Source organism: Eublepharis macularius, chromosome 2, assembly GCF_028583425.1.
Source record: "Eublepharis macularius isolate TG4126 chromosome 2, MPM_Emac_v1.0, whole genome shotgun sequence".
NCBI lineage: Eukaryota > Metazoa > Chordata > Lepidosauria > Squamata > Eublepharidae > Eublepharis > Eublepharis macularius.
The window spans coordinates 14109605-14131985 of NC_072791.1; the positions used below are offsets into that span (position 1 = coordinate 14109605).

Consider the following 22381-nt stretch of genomic DNA (forward strand, 5'->3'; position numbering starts at 1 on the left):
AAAAGTAAGAAGGCATGTATGCAAGTGTTTAAAGATGCATTTGCAGCAGGAAACCCACCAGTCTATGTGCAGTAGTCCACTTTACACATCAAGTGTGGAGTTGCTCCAGTCGATCCAACTTTCTGGTCCACATATCTGCATGATACAGGAGCAGGAAGTGGCTTTTATACTCTGGCTGATTCCGCACATGTTGGATAATGCACTTTCAATGCACTTTATCAATCGTTTGAAGTGGATTTTTTGTTCCGCACACGAAAAAAATCCGTTCCAAATGATCTATAAAGAGGATTGGAAGTGCATTATCCAACGTGTGCGGAATCAGCCTGTCAGACAATCAGTCCATCTAACTCATTATTGTCTCCTCTGATTGGCCGCTGTGCTCCATGATCTCAGACAGAGAATGGCTTTTCCCAATCCTTGTTTGCTGAGGGCAAATCTAGACCCCAGTCAGGACGTGGGTGCCTGACCTGGCTTACTGTCACACAGAAGAAATGGAGGACTTACATTGAAAGTGGCCCATTGCTGTATTCAGCTCCAGTGTGCTGTGCAGGCTTCCCCGCTGGTGGAAAGTGCCTTCAAGTCATAGCTGACTTATGGTGGCCCCTACTGGGGCTTTCAAGACAAGTGACTAAAAGAAGTTAGGTCCGCTTCGGTCTTCTTTGGAGGACTCCCATCCAATAATTAACCGAGATGGGCCCTCCTTAGCTTCTGAGAGCTGTTAAGACAGGGCTTGCCTGGGCTATGTCAGGGTTTTTTTTTTTTACTTCCCCACTGCACTGTTTTGGGTGGGAGTAGGCCAGTTTTCCCAGCCCACCTGTGGACATTTCCATTGTTGAAAATGGCATAGTAGGGGAACCAGAAGCCCCCTTACCCCCATTGCAGTGCTCCAGAGCCCGATGGAACAATGAAACACTTGCAAAGTAAATTCCCCAGTTCTGTGTGACGTGAGACCGGTTGGGTGCCTGTGTCCCAGCTGGCATCACACGTAACGTCTCATTTGGCTCTGAGATCCTTAAACTGGAGATGCTGAGGACTGATTTTATGGACACAGGGCATGTGCTCTACCACTGGCTCATCCCCCCCCTTCCCAAATTATCAAATCCATAGTTTACATTTTTTAGGTGTACACTCAAAAGTATAATGGAATGCACCGTACCTTAGGCCAGGAGAAGTTCTTCCAGACTAAAGAGCGTTCCTGCAAATTAAGCGGCCTCTTCTGTTGGAGGAAGAGCCACAAGTTGGAGGGATTTTTCAAACTCGTCCTAGTGGAGCAGTAGGATACAGGCCCATGTCTGAAGAGCCCTTGGGGTTCTGAATAAATGCATCATTTGACCTATTTCTTGCAGAGTGCTTGGAATGGATCATTTTTACATGAGGATAGGAATAGGCATTCCAAAGTTTCTTATGCCTTGCAGTTCCAAGATCAAAACAGTAGTGGATTAAAAGACCCGCACATACAACCACAAGAAAGTATAAAGGAGTTGATACAAATTGCGCCCAAATTGATTTTTCTTTCCTTAAAATGTGTTAGATCTGGATGGGTTCAGCCAACTAAGTTACCAAGACAACCTGTCTTATCATGAAGATGACCATCTCTCCTTCGATTCGAGAACTGCATCAGAGAGCAGGGGCTCCGGGCAGCCCAAAGACCCCGAGATGGAGGCCGGTGCGACTCCCAGCCTCAGCCGGCAAGAAACTGAAGGGAGTTTGGAAATGGAGACGGCCTTTAGTAACCAAGGCTTTGAAGGGAACGACGCGACTGATAGCTCATCGGCCTGGAGCCCTGAGGTAGGATAAAGAATCCCTCTTACATAACGGTGTTTTGATTCTCTCTGAGGTCTCCTGAAAGACAGCTGCTGTGGTGTTTACCATGTCAACGGTGAGGTAATTTAGTAAATGTGCTACGATATTAGTCGGTCGTTTTCTGACAGCTTCACAGCCTAAAAGCTGTGAGTATTGTTTGAGCCTGTTTCACATGAGTAGCACATCTGGATTCACAGTGATGTATAGAGTAGTGGTAACTGCAATAGTAACCATGTTGAAATGCTTTCTGGGCATTCCCCTGATGTCTCTTTGCCCTCCCAACTCTTCGTTTTTGCAATAACATTATAACGTTATAACGTCATAAAGTTTTCCTTTTTTAAAAAGCGCATCTTCGAAAACAAGGGGACAGAGGAGGGAGAAAGGGAGAGGGAAGATCTCAGAGGAGAACAAAGAGATCAATCGGTGAGAAGTGGCCTATAGGGGTGGTTGGAACAGAAGGTAGAGGGGAAAAAATGAAAGGAGAATTCTGCATGATTGAAAAAGCTGATTGAGAATCGCATTGAGAAAAACATTGGGAAATAAGCACAGGCAGAAAATGTGAAGAGAACCCTTGAAAACACTGCATTGAAATCTGAGGGGGGCGGGAATCATGTGGAAGTCAGAAGAAAACCCGAAGAGGTATGGGGCCAGAACTGGCAAAAATCACCTATGTAGAAAAGGCTTTTGTCTCTTCAGGTGGTGGCCCTTCACTGTGGAGCACATGTTCCTTTAGGAATGCCTGAAGGAGCTTGAGAGGGAGACATGGGGACAACACTGATGTCACATGCACCATGACATCACTTCTTAGGAAAAGCAGAAATGACGTCACTTCACTCTAGGAATTGCCAGAGACACTATGGTAATACAATAGCATTTCCAGCGATTCCTAAACCCGTGTGACATCACTTCTGGGTTTTCCCTGGAAGTGACATCATGTTGCATATGCCATAGGAATTATTTTTTCTCTCTTGCTACTGCTCTGAGCAGTGATGTGCAACAAGGGGTGCCAGACGTCTCCCACCATAGTGGGAGGTCTGGCAACCATACGTTCCTTTGACAGTAAACAGTTCTACTCTACCAAGAACGATGCCTTTTGAGGAATCAGGAAGGGTGCAGAGGAGCACTGCCTCAGTAATGGAAAAAGAGAAGCACCAACAGAAACAAGGTATAGGACCAAGTGTGTAATTCTGCGTGGAACAGCTGTAATGGGATTTTTAGCATCTTCGCCAAACTACAATTTCCATGATTCTTTTGAGAAACTGACAGTCAAAGCAGTATACTTATGTATTTATATTTATCTGCAATTTTTAAATGCTTGCCTTTCTCCTGACCAAGGACCTGATATGTCGTTTAATATATATAATAATATATGTTTGAAGGAAAATCAAAAAGAGTCCAGTAGCACCTTTAAGACTAACCAACTTTACTGTAACATAAGCTTTCGAGAATCACAATTCTCTTCGTCAGATGCGAAAGCTTCTCGAAAGCTTCTCGAAAGCTTATGCTACAGTAAAGTTGGTTAGTCTTAAAGGTGCTACTGGACTCTTTTTGATTTTGCTACTACAGACTAACACGGCTAACTCCTCTGGATATGTTTGAAGTGTAGATAAACTGTTAACATTTGTCACCATCATTTTTCCTCCCTGCTTCTTTCTCCAAACAGCCCTATGATGCATTTAGAATTCTCCCCATTTTACAAACAAGAAATAAAGATTAAAGAAGAACTTTTACAAAGGCTTGGTGCAAAATTTATTCCATGGGGTTGCCAACCTCCTGTTAGGGCTTGGAGCTCTCCCAGAATTACAACTGATTTCCAAACTTAAGAGATCAGTACCCCCTGCAAAATGGTGCTTTGGAGAGTGGACTCTATGGCATTATACCCTGCTGAGGTCCCACCCCTCTCTAAATCTCACCTTTTTCAGGCTGTACTCTCAAATCTCTAGGAATTTCCCAACCCACGGTTGGCAACCCTAGTGTGCCATGTTGGAACTCCTTACCAGGTCATAGAACATGACTTCCATTTGATTCAGGCAGTAGCTCAAACGGAAAAATTAAACCTGCCATAATAAACTGTGAATTGAGAGATAGGAGTGTTTTTAGCAATTTTCTACAAGAGGAGGATTGGGTAGTGGGAATTTTCCATAGCCCTGGTGCTATTGTAGTTGCAGGTCGTTTCACGTTCATGGAGTCTCTCTACACAAGACATCTTACACGAGTAGGATCAAGTGAAAGATCTTAAACTCGTTCTCCCATTGTGGATACAGATGCACTGCTAAGGAGACAGAGTACACTTTCATATAAGACCACACAGAAAGCAAGTCTCTTGAACATCCCCATGGAAGATGTCTTGCATAGAGAGACTCATGGTTTGGAAGTCTTCCGGTCTTCAGTGCAGAGAATTAGATTTGTCTTTAACCAGAGGTCATTTCATAAAAAAAGAGCTGGAGGAACTCATTAGCATAACTCATTAGCATATGCCATGCCCCTTGACATCACCAGAAGTGTGTCATTAGCATAACTGATTTGCATATGCTACACCCCCTGACATCACCTATCCTGGCTGTTTTGGACCCAATCCTGGCCATTCAGGGCTGAAATTGGGCCCAAAATGACAAAAAGGGTCTGAAAATGGCTGAAAAGGGCCCAAAATGGTCAGGATCGGGCCGCTGCTGAGTGGGAGAGTGATCCACCACCCGCCAGAGGTCTGATCTGGGCCGTTTCAGCCCCAATCCAGGCTGAAACGGGCCCAAAATGGCCGAGACTCAGGTGGGTGGGGCCATCTGACGTGTGACCTCTTTGGGGAACTGCCAGAACTGCATTCCTGCTCGTTCCCCCTCGAAATGAGCCCTGTCTTTAACAATTGGCTAGGGAGCAATAGCAAATTTGTACTCCTACTTAGATTCAGCAGTGAAAATGCCAGAAGCAGCCCTGTAGAAGTAAGAACTTCTTCCTTAATAAGACGTCAGCAGGAAATGAGCAATTGATTTCAATCACACACGCACGCACGCACACACATTTGGCAGCTTTTGGCTGTAGCCAATGCAAAGCCATCCATAGTTCTGATCACATTCCTTGCTTGAATTTGCCAGTATACGATCAGAGATGAGATACCAACTGTGACCTTCTTTGGAAAACTGGTGTTTCATTAAGTAATGCTTGAATTTGGTTTTGTACAAGTTTCTTTTACCCTGTGTTAAAATTATGCCTCCATTCATTACAAGTTGAAAGGTGATGGATTTTTAAAAGAAATCTTCTTAAGACATCTGCAGCCTTCTCAATAAGACCTTTTTGTATAAATCTCTATATGTCAGTTGTATGGCACCCTTCCCTGTCCCCCTCCCAACATGTTTTTTTTAAAAAGAAATACGAATAACACACACAAGGAGCAAGATTGTTGGATACACTTGGATTCCATTCAGTCTCTTGCAACTTGGTTCTTTTCCAGCTGCATTGAAGTTGAAGGCTGAATTCTGACATTCTAAAAATATTCTGGTATCTCCGGACTCCATTCAAACACCCACCTGCTTGGAAATAAAAACAGCACTTTGGCATCAGAGTCACAAATATGGTTTCAGGGCCATTCTCATAATTGCCTGTTGTGTTGGATTAATGTTGCCCCCCGCTCTTTCCTCCATATACTTATTTTTCATTTCAGCTAGCTCTCTGTGTATGTGTGCCCACTTTTCAGTAATCAGGGCATATATTTCTGGGGTTTACATTTCTGTGCACATGGCCACATACGGTATAGTGGACTGGCTTACCCATTCTCATGAGCCACTTGATATTTCTTGCATGCAATGGCATATCTGTGGGTGAATGGCATAAAGAGATTTTAATGTTTTTATATCTGTTGTTTTTATTGTTTGTCTTACAAAAAAAAAATCTTTGTATGTTGTTTTTACCTGTCTTGGGTCCTGAGATGCTCAGGAGTAACACAAGCATATAAACATTTCAAATAGATAAATAAATGCAATATCACCCTATATGCAAAGCTGCTGATTTTTTAATCTGCAGCCCCCCTTCTATTTTTATTTATTGATTTTCGATTTTTATTCCGCCCTCACCACATTTCAAGCAGGCTCAGACTATACACAATAGCTATTATGATCCCAGAGAGGGTTTGCATACTCAGAGTAGCTGTTACAGTCACACAATTTCTCCATTGGATCCTTTGAATGATGGTGGAATTAGAGTTGACAACCCTCCACACGCAACTCCTGGAAGTACTGGTTGTGTGGAGATTGCAGAAAGCAATATCGTGCAACTTTGTGACATCACTTCTGGTTACATACCAGAAGTGACTGCATAGCATCAGTAATGCTCCAGGATTCTCCCAAATCACTATGGTAAAAACCATAGAGATTTGGGGAGTTCCTAGAGCATTACATAATGCCAGTCCTCCCACCCCTCATTTTGGCTCATGCTGCCCATCAATCAGTAGCAGCCTTGCCGAGTGTCTGCTGATGGTGGGCAGTCTCCTGGTAATTTGGGTCTCGGCCTGCCAATTGCCGGCTGATTGATGGGAGGAGGCAGGCCAAGGGAAATGGGCACACACCTGCCACTCCCACTCCCACCAGCTGCCAGGTGAGACCTGGTGATCCTAACTAGCAGCAGGAGCACTGGGGCTGGAAGTTACCTGCCTCGGTGGGTAACCTAGAAGCCCTTATTATCTTTCCAAGAACAACCTTCATTATGCAATAACTCCGTTCACGTAATGACCCCACTGGAGTCAAAGGAATGCAGACTTTGTTGGGGAAGGGAGGGGAAGAGTTGGTAATTCAGCTCTCTGTTGAGATTGCAAGAAAACAATTGCAAAGTTACTCTCCTCCGGCAATCCCTTGCAGCTCTGTCTTTGAAAACTGTCTTTGAAAATTACAGTTCCCAGGTAAAATTACGTTCTCGACACGTTAAAAAACACGTGTCCAGCATCACTCGTAGCTTAGCTCTATTTATCAACTGCTTGTTAAACAGTTTGGACAACATGTCACACTTTAATTCACCTCCTTTCTCCTCCTGGGCCGTTTCCACACGGCTTACCTTGTTCCGGAAAAACTGCGAAATCTCGCACGAAATCACGCGAGAAGACGCTGTTATTGTGCAATTTCGCGTGAGATTTCGCTGTTTTCCGGAACAAGGTAAGCTATGTGGAAACGGCCCTGGTCTGAGAACCTTGTTGACTTACCAAACAAAATACAATCTCAAACCATGTATGGTGGCCCAACAGAGGCTTAATACACCTCTTTATGTTGCTAGTACCTTCTTGCGACTAGAAAAATGGATTTGTGTACGTTTGTGTGGACACTGGTGAGTTGTCCATACCTGGCAGGCCACAGCCTGCAGTGGGTGTGCTGCATTCAGCCCGGCAGCTTGTGAGCTGTGCAAGCTTGATCCCCCCCCCTTCTAACTGCATGCCCCATTCTCGTAAATCACATGCTCATGTTTAAATAGAAAGGAGCAATCTCTATAGCAACCCATTCTAGCCTGAGATTAAAAAGCACCTTTGAACAGAAAACAGAACACACCCAGGAATTAGTAAGCCAACACCTGTCGCTTTCCTCCTCCTTCAAACACGGCTTCCCTGCCCTGCCCCTCAGTTTTGTATAATCAAAATAAAGGGTTGGCGAGAAGGCAGGCTGAACTGGATCGAGTCCTTTCAGAATACACAAGGAAATCTTTCTCTGGTGTAAAGGAGAAGGTTGGGCTGGGGTATTTATAACTTTGTTGAAGCCGTAATGCAGACTTGCAGCCTCTGGAAAGCATGGAATCAAGGTTGTTGATTTAATGGAACAAGAGAGCTTCGGCCACGTGCAAGTAGCTTGTTGGGCAAGTTTCTGTCCATGACATTGTCTCTCTACGGACTGTCTCAAGGACCAGAGATCACTTCTCCTAAATTGGCGTCTTTTTTTAACCACAGTGGCAATGCATTTATTTATTTTCTACCCCACCTTTCTTGATGAGACTCAAGGTGGATTACACAGTATGAGCCAATGGAATCAATTGGATAAAACATCTAATAAGCAAAGTCATAGGACTGGGATTACGGAAATTACTGAATCGGGTTTTTTCAAGGTTCAGCCTTCCAATGTGTTTTTAGTTTCGACTGTCCAGCTTGGGCCCCATGTTATGGGGCAGCTATGCGGTCTGATGTTTTCCCCCTTTTTAAAAAGCATCGGAGAGACGGGTGAGGAAGGATGGTACTGACATAAAGGAGGAAAACCCTTTCTTCCCACATCTTTTCCCCAGTAGAAATTGGCCTCAAAATGTGTAAGCCATGGTATGCAGAAGAAGACAGACAATGCGAGTGCCTGTCTTTTTCTACCTTTATTAGAGCTAACAGTAGCTTTGCAGAGGGCGGTTTCTATCAAGCCTATGGTACGGGGTGCGGGGGAAGGTTAACTTCCCTTCCAGCTGAGTACCCTGATTCCAGTCCAGACCTTCCACCTGCTCTGCTCCGGCTCCTTTTTACCATTGGGAGATTCTATCATGGGCCTCAAATATTACCTGCAGTTTGGCCTTCCTCTGCATTATATTATGCATAATTAGAGCATTTCTCCCATAAACCCACATTTCAGTTCTTCTCAGCAGCACACAGTCCTCCTGTCTGGGGAAGGAGTGTGGGGTTAACCCCACAATGTCTTAGGTTCTTCCCTCCTTCATTCCCCTGCCTCAACCCTCCTTCCGTGGTCCTCAGCCCACTGCGTTCTCTTTCTCTACCCCTCACTTCTGCCATGGTGACTTGGGACCGTTGTTCTCTCTAGCTTCTCAGCCCCCTGCTTTCTGACCCCAGAACAAAGATTCATCCTTCTCCTGGAGGCCCATCTCCAAAGACTGTTTTTTCCTCTTCCTGCCTTTTTCAGTTCTGTTCCGCCATATTTATTTATTATTTATGTACCTCACTTGTATAGCCTACCTGTCTCCCAGTGGAGACCCAAAGGAGGTTACGTTGCTCTCCTTTCCATCTTAATCTCACAACAGTCCTGTGGAGTAGATTAGGCTGAGCTGGCCCACACTCTGCCACGAAACTTCAGTTACAGAACAGGACTTCCCATCTGAGTCTCCCAGATACTAGTCTGACATTCTAACTACTATGCCACACAGGTCCCAGTGAAACTTTACAATTTCAGAGCTACACCACTTCCAGTTTTTTCATTCACATACACTCTGCTTCACCCATCTTTTATATGCCTTTTCCAGGACCCTGAAGGAGCACATGCCCTCCTGGTTCATCCCAGCACCCATGAGCCGATTTCCAAATGTGGCGACTTAGACATCCTCTTTGACTACAGGCCCTCAAGCCAAAAGCTGGTCGTGACTGTCCTGGAAGCAAAAGATATCCCGGACAAGGACCGGAGTGGGGTGAGCGCCTGGCAGGTTCACACGGTCCTGATGCCCAACAAGAAACAGAGGGGGAAGACAGGTGTCCAGAGAGGCCCCAATCCACTCTTCAAGGATAAGATGACCTTCACGAAGCTGGCCCCGGAGGAACTCAGCAGCTACGCCCTGCGATTCCGCCTCTACTCAGTGCGCAAAATGATGAAGGAGCGGATGATGGGTGAACGGCTCTTTCATCTTAGCCACCTCAACCAGGAGGGGGAAATGAAGGTGACGCTGGTCCTGGAGCCCAGGAGCAACTTGTGTGTAAGTCCTTTCACCCAAGTGGCCTGCTTAATTACTTCCCTCTTCAACGCTCTCGGGGCAAAAGCCAGGACCTGGAACTCCTGCAATCTTGGCTTTCACAAAATGGATGAGAGAATTGGCATTACTGTCTCTGTGATGCAAGGCACCCCTTCATAACCACAGGTGTCTCTAGAGTTGCCACTTACCCAGTAATGATAGAGACCCTCTAGTGAAGCTCCTTGTCCCTCTCCTTCGCTCAGTGGAGCAAAGGGAGGAAAAACAGCACAGGGACATCCAAACTGACATCATGACAGTCTAGGAATTTCAGAAATCTCTATCGTAAAACCATAGATATTTGTGAAATCTCTACAGCATTATGGCATAACTTCCTGTTTTAAAACAAGAAGTGATGTCACAACACTAAAATTTCAGAAATCTCTATGGTCAAGAAGGAGTGTCTTGCATCACAAAGATACTAATGCAGACTCCCCGTTACTCCCTGTTTCAAAACAAGAAATGATGTCCAAGAAGTCTCTGTCCCCATCCCGCCCCGCCCCTCGGCCAATGCTCCTGGGGATTGCCAGCCAAGGGCTGACATCCCTAGGTGTTCCTTAAGCAGAGTGTGCTTACTGGGGTTTAGGGCTTTTCACACATGAGTCTTAGGTGGCTGGCCTGGGGCTTCTCTCTGTCTCCCTCTCTCACTCACTCTGTTTCACACTCAAACACGCAGGTTTGGATCAAGTTCTGTGCAGGTTAGACAGCCTGGCCTGCTTCCTCTTGTGCCAGCGCTCCTGTTTGCACTAGAGCTCATTGAAAACCATTGATCATGCACAAATGAAAATACAAGCACAAGTTAGTAAGTTACCTTCACTTACTACATGATCCTTTAAACTGGAGATGCCGGAAACTGAACCTAGGACCTTCTGCATGCCAAGCAGATGCTCGGCCACAGAGCCATGGCCCCTCAATAAGCAAACATTCATGTTGCAAGAGCAAACAGCCATCTGGAACTTCGCCAAAGGAAGTGGTTGTAGAAGGGCTGATTTGGCAGGTGGAAAAGGGTGAAGCCCTATCCCTTCCCCTTCCCTGCAGCTCCTCTGCCCCAAATCATCCCATGTAACAGTAAAATCCTAAGCAGAGTTACTCCAGTCTAAGCCCATTGAAATCACTGGACTTAGACTGGAGTAAATCTGTTTAGAATTTCACTGTAAAGCTGTTTTTCACTAGGAACAGTAGATGTCCGAGGGCTTTTGTTACACCTGTATGCAAGTAACAGGTTGCTCTGCCCTTTCTCACTGGTAGAGGAAGAGGTCCTCCTGGCTATCCAACTAGAGATCATCAATGACTATGACAACGGTTTTGTTATGGAGGCTTGCACTGAGATCTTGTCTGGCATTTAAGTCATGGCGGAAATGCCTTCTCTTTTGCCATGACCCCTATGCACATCGGTTCCTCGTGTCCAGACCCATCTGTGTTTTGTTGGCCTCTGATTACGATATCTTATTTACTTCAGTTGGACAGCTCCTATGAGGTGTCTCTGATGCACTCATTCATTTTTATAATTTTACTACACCTTATGGTTAGACATGGGCATGAACAGAAAAAAAAACCCGAACATGGTGTTCGTTGTTCATTGCCATCCACGAACAATGAACAACCAACATTGATGAACATGACCTGTTCACGATCATGTTCATTGTTCATTGTTTGTGGGGGCCAGCAGGCTCTCCTGCAGCCATCAAAATCTCTACCACACCACTCCCAGAATCCCTGAGCAGGCAGCAGGAAAGGTACCAGTAATAAATAATAGCTTGGCCCAGAGCCTGGCAGCAGCCCTGGAACTTGAAGAGGTAGACGCGTATCCCACCACACACAAAGAAAATTCAAGCTCCAATGCACTCTCCCTGTCTCTCTCTCAAAATGCCAACAGCAACTGTCTCTCCCTCACTGTCTGCAAAACCAGAGCTGGGAGCCCCCCTCCTCCCTGCTCTTTGCTTCATGTAACAAATTTGGAGCTCCATATGTGAAAGGAAGGCCTGCCTATCAAGCTAAATTGGGCTTAGATTGGGGTTTCCAGGGCAACAGCAGGAGTTCAGACAGAGTTCAGGCAGTCCCTGCCTCCGGTTGCCAAGGGAATTGATTGCAGGTGCCAGACTGTCTCGCTTGATGAACAGCAACGAACGAGGCTTGCAATGACCACCTGTTCATTTAGAATGGGGCCTCACAAACAGCTTGTTTGGAAACAGCTGATGGGCTGTTTGTGGCTTTTTAAAGTTCGTATTGCTGTTTGCAGGGCCGGATCAACGGGGGGGGGGCAGGGGGGTAGTCTGCCCCTGGCACCGCCAAAGAGGGGGCGCCGGGCACAGCTGCCAGCCCTGGGAGTGCGCTGCCAGCCCTGGGAGCGTGCCTGGGGAAAGGCAAATGGCGTGGGCGGCCTCTCAGCCACCTGCGCTGCCTTTCCCGCAGGACAAGGGGTGGCCGGCACCATTCGCCTTCCCCCCCTGCCCCGACGGCAAGCTGGCTGCCCCTTGTCCTGCGGGGCAGGTAAATGGTGCGGGCATCCTCCGAGCCACACATGCTGCCACCGCCACCAGCTCCGCCACTCATGGGAGTGACGTCATCACACAGCGCCAGGAGCGCGCGACTAGACTGACTACGGTTGCCCTGGGCGCTGGCAACCGTAGATCCAGCCCTGGCTGTTCGTGCCCATCTCTACTTATGGTTTATCTAGCCCCATGGGGCCCTCACCTAGACGGCCCAGGGTAGCCCGATCTCATCAGCTCATGGGAGGTAAGCAGGGCCGGCCCTTGTTAGTACTTGGTTCAGAGGCCACCAAGAAAGTCTGGAGTCACCTTGCAGAGGCAGGAAATGACAAACTGCTTCTGTTTGTCTTCTGTCTTGGAAACCCTATGGGATCTCCACAAGTTAGCTGCAACTTGATGGCACTTTACACACATATCCACATGTGACCCTTTGTGCAAATAGTGCAGCTACACTTCTGGGATTGCTGGCAAGTTGCTCAACCTTTGGCTCTGAGTAAGACGGAAAAACCCAATGAGCTGGGGTGTGATGCAACTGTTAGAATATAACAGGGGGAACCCAGGTCCAGATCCCCACTTTATCTTGAACCTCAGTGGGCTAGTCACACTCTTTCAGCCTACCTATGAAAACCTACCTCGTAGGGTTGCTGTGAGGCTGGGGGGAGTAGTAAAGAACTTGGTATACCACCTTGAGCTCTTTAGAAGGAGGGCAGGATATGAACGATCTAGAAAGAGGAGTGTAAAAATGTCTTGGTCCATGAACATCCTCTCTCTCTTTCTCTCTTTCTCCCTCCCAGCAACGTGGAGGCTCTCAGATCAGCCTCTCTGCCATCTCTCAGAGTGACAGTGCTTCTTCGACCCAGTCCTTGTCTCATGGAGGGGTTCCGGAGCTGCTGGTGGGGCTCTCCTACAACGCCACAACTGGGCGACTTTCCGTCGAGATGATCAAGGGCAGCCACTTCCGCAACCTTGCGATTAACAGGCCACCTGGTATGTAGAACCATCCTGTGGCTGTTGGGTGGTTCCAACCATTCCTCTTATTCTGATTTCCTGTTGAGTGATTGGGGGCTTGTGCTGGGAACCTCCACAAAGCAGCCCAAGATGAGGCTGGCGATTCCCGGTGCTTGCAGTCAATACAGCAGGGTGCTGGGAGTCTGGGGGTTCCAGGACCCTCAGGTGTTACTCACGCTGTTTGGAACTACAACAGGACAGACCTGCCACAACAACTCTAGGATAAAGGATAGGCTATGAATAGGTAGTGTTTGGAAATTTCCATGGATATAGAATGATGGAGCCGAGATGTTGAATGGGGTGGGTCGTAGGACCATATCATTCCAGTCTAGGCCCATCTGCACTGGCTCACAATATCTTCTGAACTCTCTTCAAGGAGCTGGTGTTATCCTTAAAAGCCTTCTATGGCTTGTGACCAGCATTCCTGAAGGAAGGCCTATCCCATACCAACCCACCTGACTACTACAGTCATCTTCCGATGCTCTGCTTCTGAGTTTAGGCAGGTGGCAACCAGAGAGAGCCCTGACCTGGATAGCCCAGGCAAGCCCTCTCATCAGATCTCAGAAGCTAAGCAGGGTTGGCCTTGGTTAGTAATTGGATGGGAGACCTCCCAAGAAGACTAAGCTGCAGATAGGCAATGGCTCTGTTCATCTCTTGCCTTGAAAGCCCCAGCAGGACTTGCCATAAGTCAGCTATGATTTGACGGCACTTTCCACCATGCCTTTTTGGTCATGGCATCAAAATTGTTGAACTCTCTTCCCAAGAATATTCATCTGTCCCGTTCGGTCACTATCTTCCACCAGCAGGTGAAGACCATTTTTGTTTCATCTGGCGTTTCCCTCAATGATCCTTCCGTCCTGCCCTACATTTCAGTTCCTGCTTTCTGTGCTTTTACAATGTATTTTAATTTGGATTTAATTGCTTTAAGATACACTTTTTATAATATTTTGTTTTGTTAGCTACCTTGGTAGCCCTGCTTGGGCAGAAATTCAGCACACAATTTTGTAAATAAATATAATAAGTAAATGTCATATTGTCCCTGATGTGGCCAGACCAGGAAGAATTATGCAACTGTCTGGCTTTGTCACAATACGGTAGCCCAGATCTCCATATTGTTCAACTCCCATACTGTTCAACATTCATGGGAGACCCTTCCAAGTTCTGGGGTTGGGCATCATTGGTGGGCTGTTGACGGCCAGTTCTGTATTTCATTGACCAAACCTCCCAATGCAGCTATTTCCCTCCTGAACCAGTGCCATGTGATCATATGAGAAGCTTTAATATCAAATAATGCCACTGGTCCATCTAGTTCAGCTTTGTCTGTCCTGACTGGGATCTGATCTGCAGGTATCAGGCAAAGGATCTTTGATCTGAGACCCTTCGGTGGGTTATTGTGGGGACTGAACCGGGGACCTTTTGCATCCAAAGCAGGTGCTCTGGAATTGAGCTACTGCCTCTTAGGGATGCTGTGGTCAAATGAATGGTAGGAGGAGAAAAAATAAATTGATTCCAGACAAGTTGGAGAGGCTACTAGTAAGCAAAGCTGACATTCTGGAGGGGACTCTTGTCCCTATGTTAGATGGGGTAAAATTATCTCCGATGTGGCCACTCATTTGCTAATGGGGCAAGCTGAAATGACTATACCACTCCTGTGTTCAAACAGTTGCACTAGCTACTAGAGATGGGCACAAAACAAACTACAGAACAAAATACCGTATGGAATGGCCGATTCGTAGTCAAACAACCACGTGTTCCATGGGACCATGTTTTTCCAAAGCAAATGAACTTTTCTTGCTGTTCCGTTGCCGGTTTGGACACATTGGGCACCAAATGCTCCCTTGCCCAGGCAATGGTGGCAGTCTTTAGCTTGCCCCCAATCTAAGGCCTCCAGCCTTGATTGGCAGCTGTCCCTGCCAACTAGAGAGCCCCCACTGTGGCCTCTCCAGCCAGGAAAAGGGGGGGGGAGGGTTAGAATCTCCAAGGCAACTGTGGAGATGGACCTTCAGCAGCCATGGTAACACCAATCTCTTTCTTCCAAAACCATGTTAGGCAGGTTTTTCTGCCAACCAGAGTGCTCCTGTGTTGTTCAATCTCTTGTCTTTTTCCATAAATAGGGGGAGCCGTGTGATTCCTGGCTTCAGTTTCTCTAGAGTGGGAGAGAGAGGAGAGCTTGGTGGCTTGGTGGCTGGCTGTGGTGTTGGGATTGGGATTGGAACTTGAAACTTGGCCTGCACTTCTAGCTGCTGAAAAAGGGGCTGAAAAGCCTCTTTTCTTTTCTCTTGCTTTCTTGTTTTTCTTACTGACAGGGGACTGGGGAGGTGTTTGGGAAAAGGGTGCTTTTTTCCTTTCTCCCCCCCCTCCTAGACTTCCCCCCGAACCCCGAACCTCAAACCGGTTTGGAAATTGGGTGAGTTCGTTAAGCTCGTGTTCCGTGTTCTGTGGAAATTAACGAACCACAAACTGAACGGTTCATTTTTTTCCCATTCCATGCCCATCTCTACTAGCTACAGATTTGTGCCTGGTTGGTACAGGCTAGCCTGATCTTGTCAGATCTTGGAAGCTGAGCAGGATCAGCCCTGGGTAGTACATGGATGGGAGACCACCAAGGAAATGCAGATTTGCTACACAGAGGCAAGCAACAGCAAACCACGTCTATCTGTCTCTTGCCTTGAGAACCCCAGCATGGGTAGCCATATGTCAGCTGCAACTTGACCAACACATTATGCACATACTAATTTGCATTCCAAGATGCTGGTTTAAAGTCCATCATAGCCTTAATAATGTTCTTTTGAGGGATGTTTGGAATTTTTTGCAGTTTCAAAATTTTTATTTATTTTCTTGTGGAACCCCTGACAATGTACTGTGGAACCTTGTTTGGGAAACACTGCTCTAACCACTGCACAATACTGGCTGTTCCCAAGCATCACACACACTTTTTCTTTTCTTTTGAAAATATACTGTACAACTTTACTACAGCCTCCTTCCATCGCCTAAAACATTTTCAGTGTGCCCATTGCTGGTGAACTTAAATGGTCTCTTGTAGGCTCAGAGGCTCATACATGTGTTAGGGAAAGGACCTTGCTCAACGTTAGAGTGCCTACATTTTGTTCAGAAGGTGCCAGGTTCAGTCCCTGGCAGGGCAGAACTTAAAGGGATGGGAACAATATGAATTGCTATGTGTTTGGTTTGAGGCAGCTGGGTAAGCAAAGCTATTGCTCAGAGAACTTTCTGCCAAAAAAAGGAGGGGGATCTCCTCCCACAAACCTCTCAGCTCTTCAACCAAAATTAATCACACATGATAATTACAGCCTTGCACAGTCCCTGATTATAGCAGCAGAACATTAGCCCCATTACACAAATACAATAGCAATAATTTATGCCAGAGAGCAGAAGACAAAAAGCGTCAGTCCTGAATTCGTGTTTAGAGAAGGGACAACCTGAGGGGGGACGGTATGGTGCTCGGACCATTGGTCTATCAGGGAATTAGGATTCAAATTCTCACTCAGCCCGGAGGGCCAGTCATTTTCTCTCAATTGAACCTACCTCACAGGGGGATTGTGAGGATAAAATGGAGGCAGGGAGAACCAAGTACATCCCCTGGAGGAAGGATGGGATAAAAATGTAACAGAGAAACCGAGTATAGCCAAAGTCATTACAAGGATTAGCTACTACCGTGTGCCAGACTTTCACTCGGGAGAGGCAAGTTTATGCTAAACTGTCTTCAGTTGATGCTGGCAGGACTTTAAAGAATGTACATTTTGGCTGCTTCGTGGCCTGAGGGTTCTGCACTTATACATTAGCCTATACAACAGTTTTGTAAGGTAGGCTAAATACTATTCACATACTGGAGATAGTGGGGGGGGGGGGTGAAGAAGGTGAGGTGAATAGCAACTGAGGTGGGTAATGGGGGGGGGAGCTAGAGTGACGGATTAGGATCTGGGCGACCCAGATTCAATTCCAGTTTGGTGTAGTGGTTAAGAGCTGCAGGACTGTAATCTGGAGAGCCGGGTTTGATTCCCCACTCCTCCGCTTGAAGCCAGCTGGGTGACTTTGGGTCAGTCACAGCTCTTCCAGAGCTCTCTCAGCCCCACCCACCTCACAGGGGGTGGGAGATAATAATGTGGGGATGATAATAATGACACTGATTTTGTTAACTGCTTTGAGAGTAGCACTAATCTGTCCAGAAGATTGGTATATAAACACAAGGTGGTGGTTGTTATTATCCCCTGCTCTGCCATGAAGAGATCCAGAGGAGTTAGCCGTATTAGTCTGTAGTAGCAAAATAGAAAAGAGTCCAGTAGCACCTTTAAGACTAACCAACTTTACTGTAGCATAAGCTTTCGAGAATCACAGTTCTCTTAGTCAGATCTGACGAAGAGCACTGTGATTCTCGAAAGCTACAGTAAAGTTGGTTAGTCTGAAAGGTGCTACTGGACTCTTTTCTATTCTGCCATGAAGGCTCACTGGGTGACCTTGGGCCAGTCACATATTCTCAGCTGAACCTACCTCACAGGGTTGTTGTAAGGAAAAATGGAGGAGCAGAAGGATGTAAGCCACTTTGGGTCCCCATTGGGACCCAATATATAAACTGGGACCCAGTTAAATAAATGTTTCTGCTTCCCCTGTTAGCCCCTGGGCGACATATTCTTAGGCTGGTTCTGGTCTCTGACCCTACCACTACCAGCCTAAGCTCATGCCCATGTATTTGTTGCAATAATCTTGGGTAGGCACCACAGATGCCAGGAATCCAAGACCAAGCCTCATTGCCTCTCTGCCCCATAATAAGCTTCCCCTGCCAGACTTCTGCTTACCACTCAGCTCTGAAATTCCCCAGGACCTTGGCAGGAAAAAGAAGCTGGTGACCGTACACAAACAGAGAGGCGAGGGGACAAGTAAAAACCGAATAAAACAAAAGGCACTTGGAGCCTACAGATCAGACCCCGATCCGGACAGGGAAGGCTGGCCTGTTGCAAGAAACAGTGTTGCGTAGTGGTTAGGCGTCAGACACTAGGGCTGGGGAGGTCCAGGTTCAAATCTCCACACTGGTGTGAAACTTGCCGGGCAACCTTGGTTCAGTTGCCTGCTCTGTCACCTCGTCCCACCTCATAAGGTTGTGGGGGTAAAACAGGGAAAGGAGAGCCATGGATGCTCCCCTGAGCAACTTGGAGGAAGGGCAGGGTAAATGCGATATATCAGAAGGCCCTCGGAGAGATCACTCAACAAGCTGGATTCCACATCTTTTATAGGGGTCAGGGAGGTCCATGTGACCTGCTCTGGCCAATTGTCTTCCTCACTTGCCTGGCTACTTTCCCAAAGTTCCCAGATATTGGTCCCTGCTGGACATCTCTCAGGTCCCAGGTTCAGGAGCTGCCACGTGCCTCCATCCTGTCACAATGTGATTTGGAAGGCACCACAGTAGTATTAGAACCCAGTGAACCTCCCCTTGGAAGGCTCAGTATGCAGGCTTGGAATAGAGAGCGCTCATTTTCAGAGTGGCAGCTGGGTATCGGACAGGATGCAGACTTCTTTTCTCTAGCGAGGCCTCTGAATTACCGGAGTGCAAATAAGGGCTGGACCTCTTGTCACCTTGTTGATAATGAAAGGGACTTAGTCATGCTTAGCTGAACTCACATCCCTCCCTGCAAAGCAAATTATTTTTGCTTTATGCATCCTCCGCGACTGCTGTCTCCCCTCCCTGTAATCTCCCTCTGTTTGCTCGTTTGGTTCTTCACCTACTAGTCCTACTAGTCAAACTCCCGTTGTGTTTTGTGGAGAACTCTTTCAGTCCACTCCTCCTTATAAGGGGCAAGATGCAAGTCCAGTGGCACCTTAAAGACCAACAAGATCTCCAGGATATAAACTTTCCAAAAGTTTTCCAGAAGGGAGTTTGACTCTCAAAAGCTTATACCCTGGAAATCTTGGTGGTGAGATAATGCTGGACTCGAATCTTGCTCTACTGTAGACCAACATGGCAACCCATCTGAAACTATTTTCATATGAAGGGTTTCAGAGGTCATTGTTAACCCAGGTTTCCCTGGAGGTTTGTGGTCTCTTTGTGGTAGTTGCTTAATTTACAGATACACAGGTAGGGGACCGGGGTTGCCAACTCTTGGTCAGGAGATTTGGGGTGGACCCAGGGGAGGTGGAGTTTGGTAAGAGGAGGGATCCAAGCAAGGTATAACGCCATAGACTCCTGCAATTTTCTCCAGGGGAACAGACCTGTGTAGCATGGAGATCAGTTGTAATTCCAGGAAATCTTCAGGCTCCACTTGGAGGTTGGCAAACCTGGCACTGTGACACTCCTGAAAAATAAGTCAGGAACTAACAAAGTTGAGCGGCCAAGAAAATAAAAGATATTAAAGAAACACCGTTATATTGCACAGTACATAAACAATTAAAAACCACAGAACAAAGTTAAAAACATTGAGACCTAGGCCGTTTCCAGACGGCCCCCCGCCTCGCGAAACGTCGCGCGTCGTCGCGCGTCGTTGCGCAGAAAACGCGATATTTCGCGTTTTCTGCGCGACGACGCGCGACGACGCGCGACGTTTCGCAAGGCGGGGGGCCGTCTGGAAACGGCCCTAGTAACAACAGTTACACAGAGTCGCAAAAATGTTGGCACGTATACAAGAACCAAGACACAAAATTGATTGCACATATATAGGGACCAAATGCATTGCACCCCTCTGGGCCTTCCTCAGTGGTCTGATATTACATACACATGGATCAGGGGTCACTGGATGTGTGTGTGTGTGTGTGTGTGTGTGTGTTTTGGGGGGGAGTTGTGAATTTCCTGCATTGTGCAGGGGGTTGGACTAGATGACCCTGGAGGTCCCTTCCAACCCTATGATTCTATGATATAAATTATGGCTCATAAATATAAAATGTTGCTTGTTCAGGCCGGGTTGTTTACATATAGAACATTTATAGCCCCCAGTATAAGTCACTGGTTGTTATTGTTAATATCTACTTGGAGGGTCTCACTTCACAGAAGTGGTGCTCAGCTAGCATCCTGTCCTGAGCCAGAGTTGCATTCCAAGCATGTGTTCCTATGCTAGTCAGATACTCCTAACAGGGCAGGAGAAAGAGACAGAGAGGGACAGAGAGAGATGAGGGTGCTTCAGCCCACCGGCAGTATCTGTCTGCTTCTTTATCTCCCTCAAATCTCTCCAAAAGTCTCCTCAGAAGTCATTCCCCAAATTCCTCTCAGAGGTCGTTAATTTAACGCCTCACAAAACTCTCTTATTCTCCCTCAGGGAAATTCACTAGCTAGACATCACTGTGAAAGCCACTTTGAGTCTCAGTGAGAAAGGGGAACTATAAACAATAACAACCGTAATAAATAGTTCCACAGTTTTGGTGCCACAACCGAGAAGGCCCTCTGTTGGGTTGCCTCCTGCTTAAACTCAGAAGCCAGTCAGGTGTCAGGGGGAAAGTTCCTTTGCCCTCTTGGCTATTTTACACCAACCTGGAAGTTGGTCCTTGGCCAGCCTGACAGGCTGAAAATTAGAATATAGATCAATAGATTGCTGAACATGGTCTGCAATCTTTGATCTATCTAGAAAGGTGATTTTAGCTCAACATCACAGTGTGCAAAGTAAACATTAACCCCAAGTTCGTTTCAGTACAAAATGATGAGAGATCACTTCTTTCTGGGTTTCTTCTTTTCAAAAATAGTTCCACTTTTCTCTCATTCTCTCCATCACACACAGTGTTTAGTACATATTTATCCCACCCTTTTTACAAGGAATTCAGGGCAGTGTGCTTGATTTTCCCAGTGTGCTTAATTTTCCCTTCCCCATCTCCCAACAACCCTGTGAAGTAGTTTGGGTTCACAGCGGGCAATGACCCAAGGTCACCCCCCCCCACCAAGCTCTGTCATGGAGTAGGAATTTGAACCTGGGTCTCCTTGATCCCAGTCTGATACTCTAACACAACACCTCCCAGGTTCCCCCTTCCTGGTGACGTGAAGTTTCTTTTATTATTTATTTTCTGTATATTTATGCCCTGTCCTTCTACCAAGGCACTCAAGGCAGTCCAACGAACTTCAAAACCTCAAAATATGGCTCCCCAAAGAGAGAGCCAACAATAAAACCCAGTAAAAAGTCAAATCAGTAAAGTACAGATAAGCAGCCTATGAAGACTGTCCCCAGCAATATGTGAAGCCATAGAGTTTTGCCCAAATCCTAGAGTGTTACCTTAACATCATGCTAACGAGATGATGTAACTTCCTGGTGTTCACCAGAAATGATGTTGCACTATTTGCCTGGCAGTTTTTTTTTTAAAAAAAATCTTCCTGCTGGCCCTCAGCAGGCCACTGGGCAACATAAAGAAGGAGTAGAAGATCACCTGATAAAGTGAGAACACCACAGTCAAGCCCAGGCTGGACCACAAATAAATTCTCCTACAAAACCAAGGTTCCTTCCTCCTTCCTAGCAATAACCCAGGCCAGTTCTAACTCCCATTCCAGAATCACAAGTAGTGGAGGAGTCATGGGCAGGACTCAGAGAGGCTGTGAGCTCTCAGGAGTAACTGGGGTCCTGTACTTCTGTTAGGATAAATGGCAGTTTCGATTTTCTTTTATGCCAGCAGTTCAGATGTCTGCATTTGCTCTTCTGCCATGAACAGGCAACCTTCTTTTCATGTGAGTTAGCAAAGTGAAACTTGTGCATTCGGGAGGTAACAGAGCATCCCAGACCTGGTTGACATCCGAAAGGTGAGCCACACATTGCAGCAACCCTACCACACTGAAAGGTCCACATTTTCTGCCTTCCAGGTTGTTTTTCTTCATCCAAACTTGAGAGAGGAGGGGTAAGAGTAGGGTCCCCTTTCATTTAAAGCACATAATTGTTTTCACACCTGACGTGTAATTTCACGCTTTAGGTTTCTCGGGCAAAAACATGCGTAAAATAGCACATCTTAAGGGAATGGGGGGAAGGAGGCAGTTGCTAGAGTGAGAAAATTCACGTTATAGCTGCAGATTGTGCCCAGCGAAACTATCAGAGTACTGACTTTGATTTCTGAAGTTTCAGTTTTATTTTATTTTTTCCAGCTCAAGGAGTCGTCTCAAGTTAACTAATCTTACCCTCTAGCTTTAAACTGTCAGTTCATTTCAGGTTTTCTTTCACAGGCTAGAAACGTGTGTTCATTATTTTTATAATAACAGAGGTAGAACTTGGGATTGAAGCTGCCGAAGGTCTTGATTGAAAAGTCGCATTTGGTATCTGTGGATATCCAGAAAAGTACATGGAGAGCCAGCCTGTTGTCTTGTTTAAAGTGTCACTAGGATCTGGGAGACCCAGGTTCAAATTCTTGCATTGCCATAGAAGCTTGCTGGGTGATCTTGGGGCAGGCACATCTTCTCAGCCTAACCTACCTCACAGGGTCTTTGTGAGGATAAAATACAGGCG

General features: G+C 46.5%; 1 protein-coding gene across 1 annotated transcript in view; it reads left to right on the forward strand.

The window, feature by feature from the left end:
• Nucleotides 1-22381, forward strand: part of SYT16 (synaptotagmin 16) — a 71876-nt gene that overhangs the window by 47760 nt on the left and 1735 nt on the right. The window contains exons 4-6 of the mRNA XM_054971907.1: nt 1532-1788; nt 8998-9441; nt 12758-12950. Of these exons, the coding sequence (XP_054827882.1) occupies nt 1532-1788; nt 8998-9441; nt 12758-12950 (894 nt within the window). The remainder of the gene's footprint in view (nt 1-1531; nt 1789-8997; nt 9442-12757; nt 12951-22381) is intronic.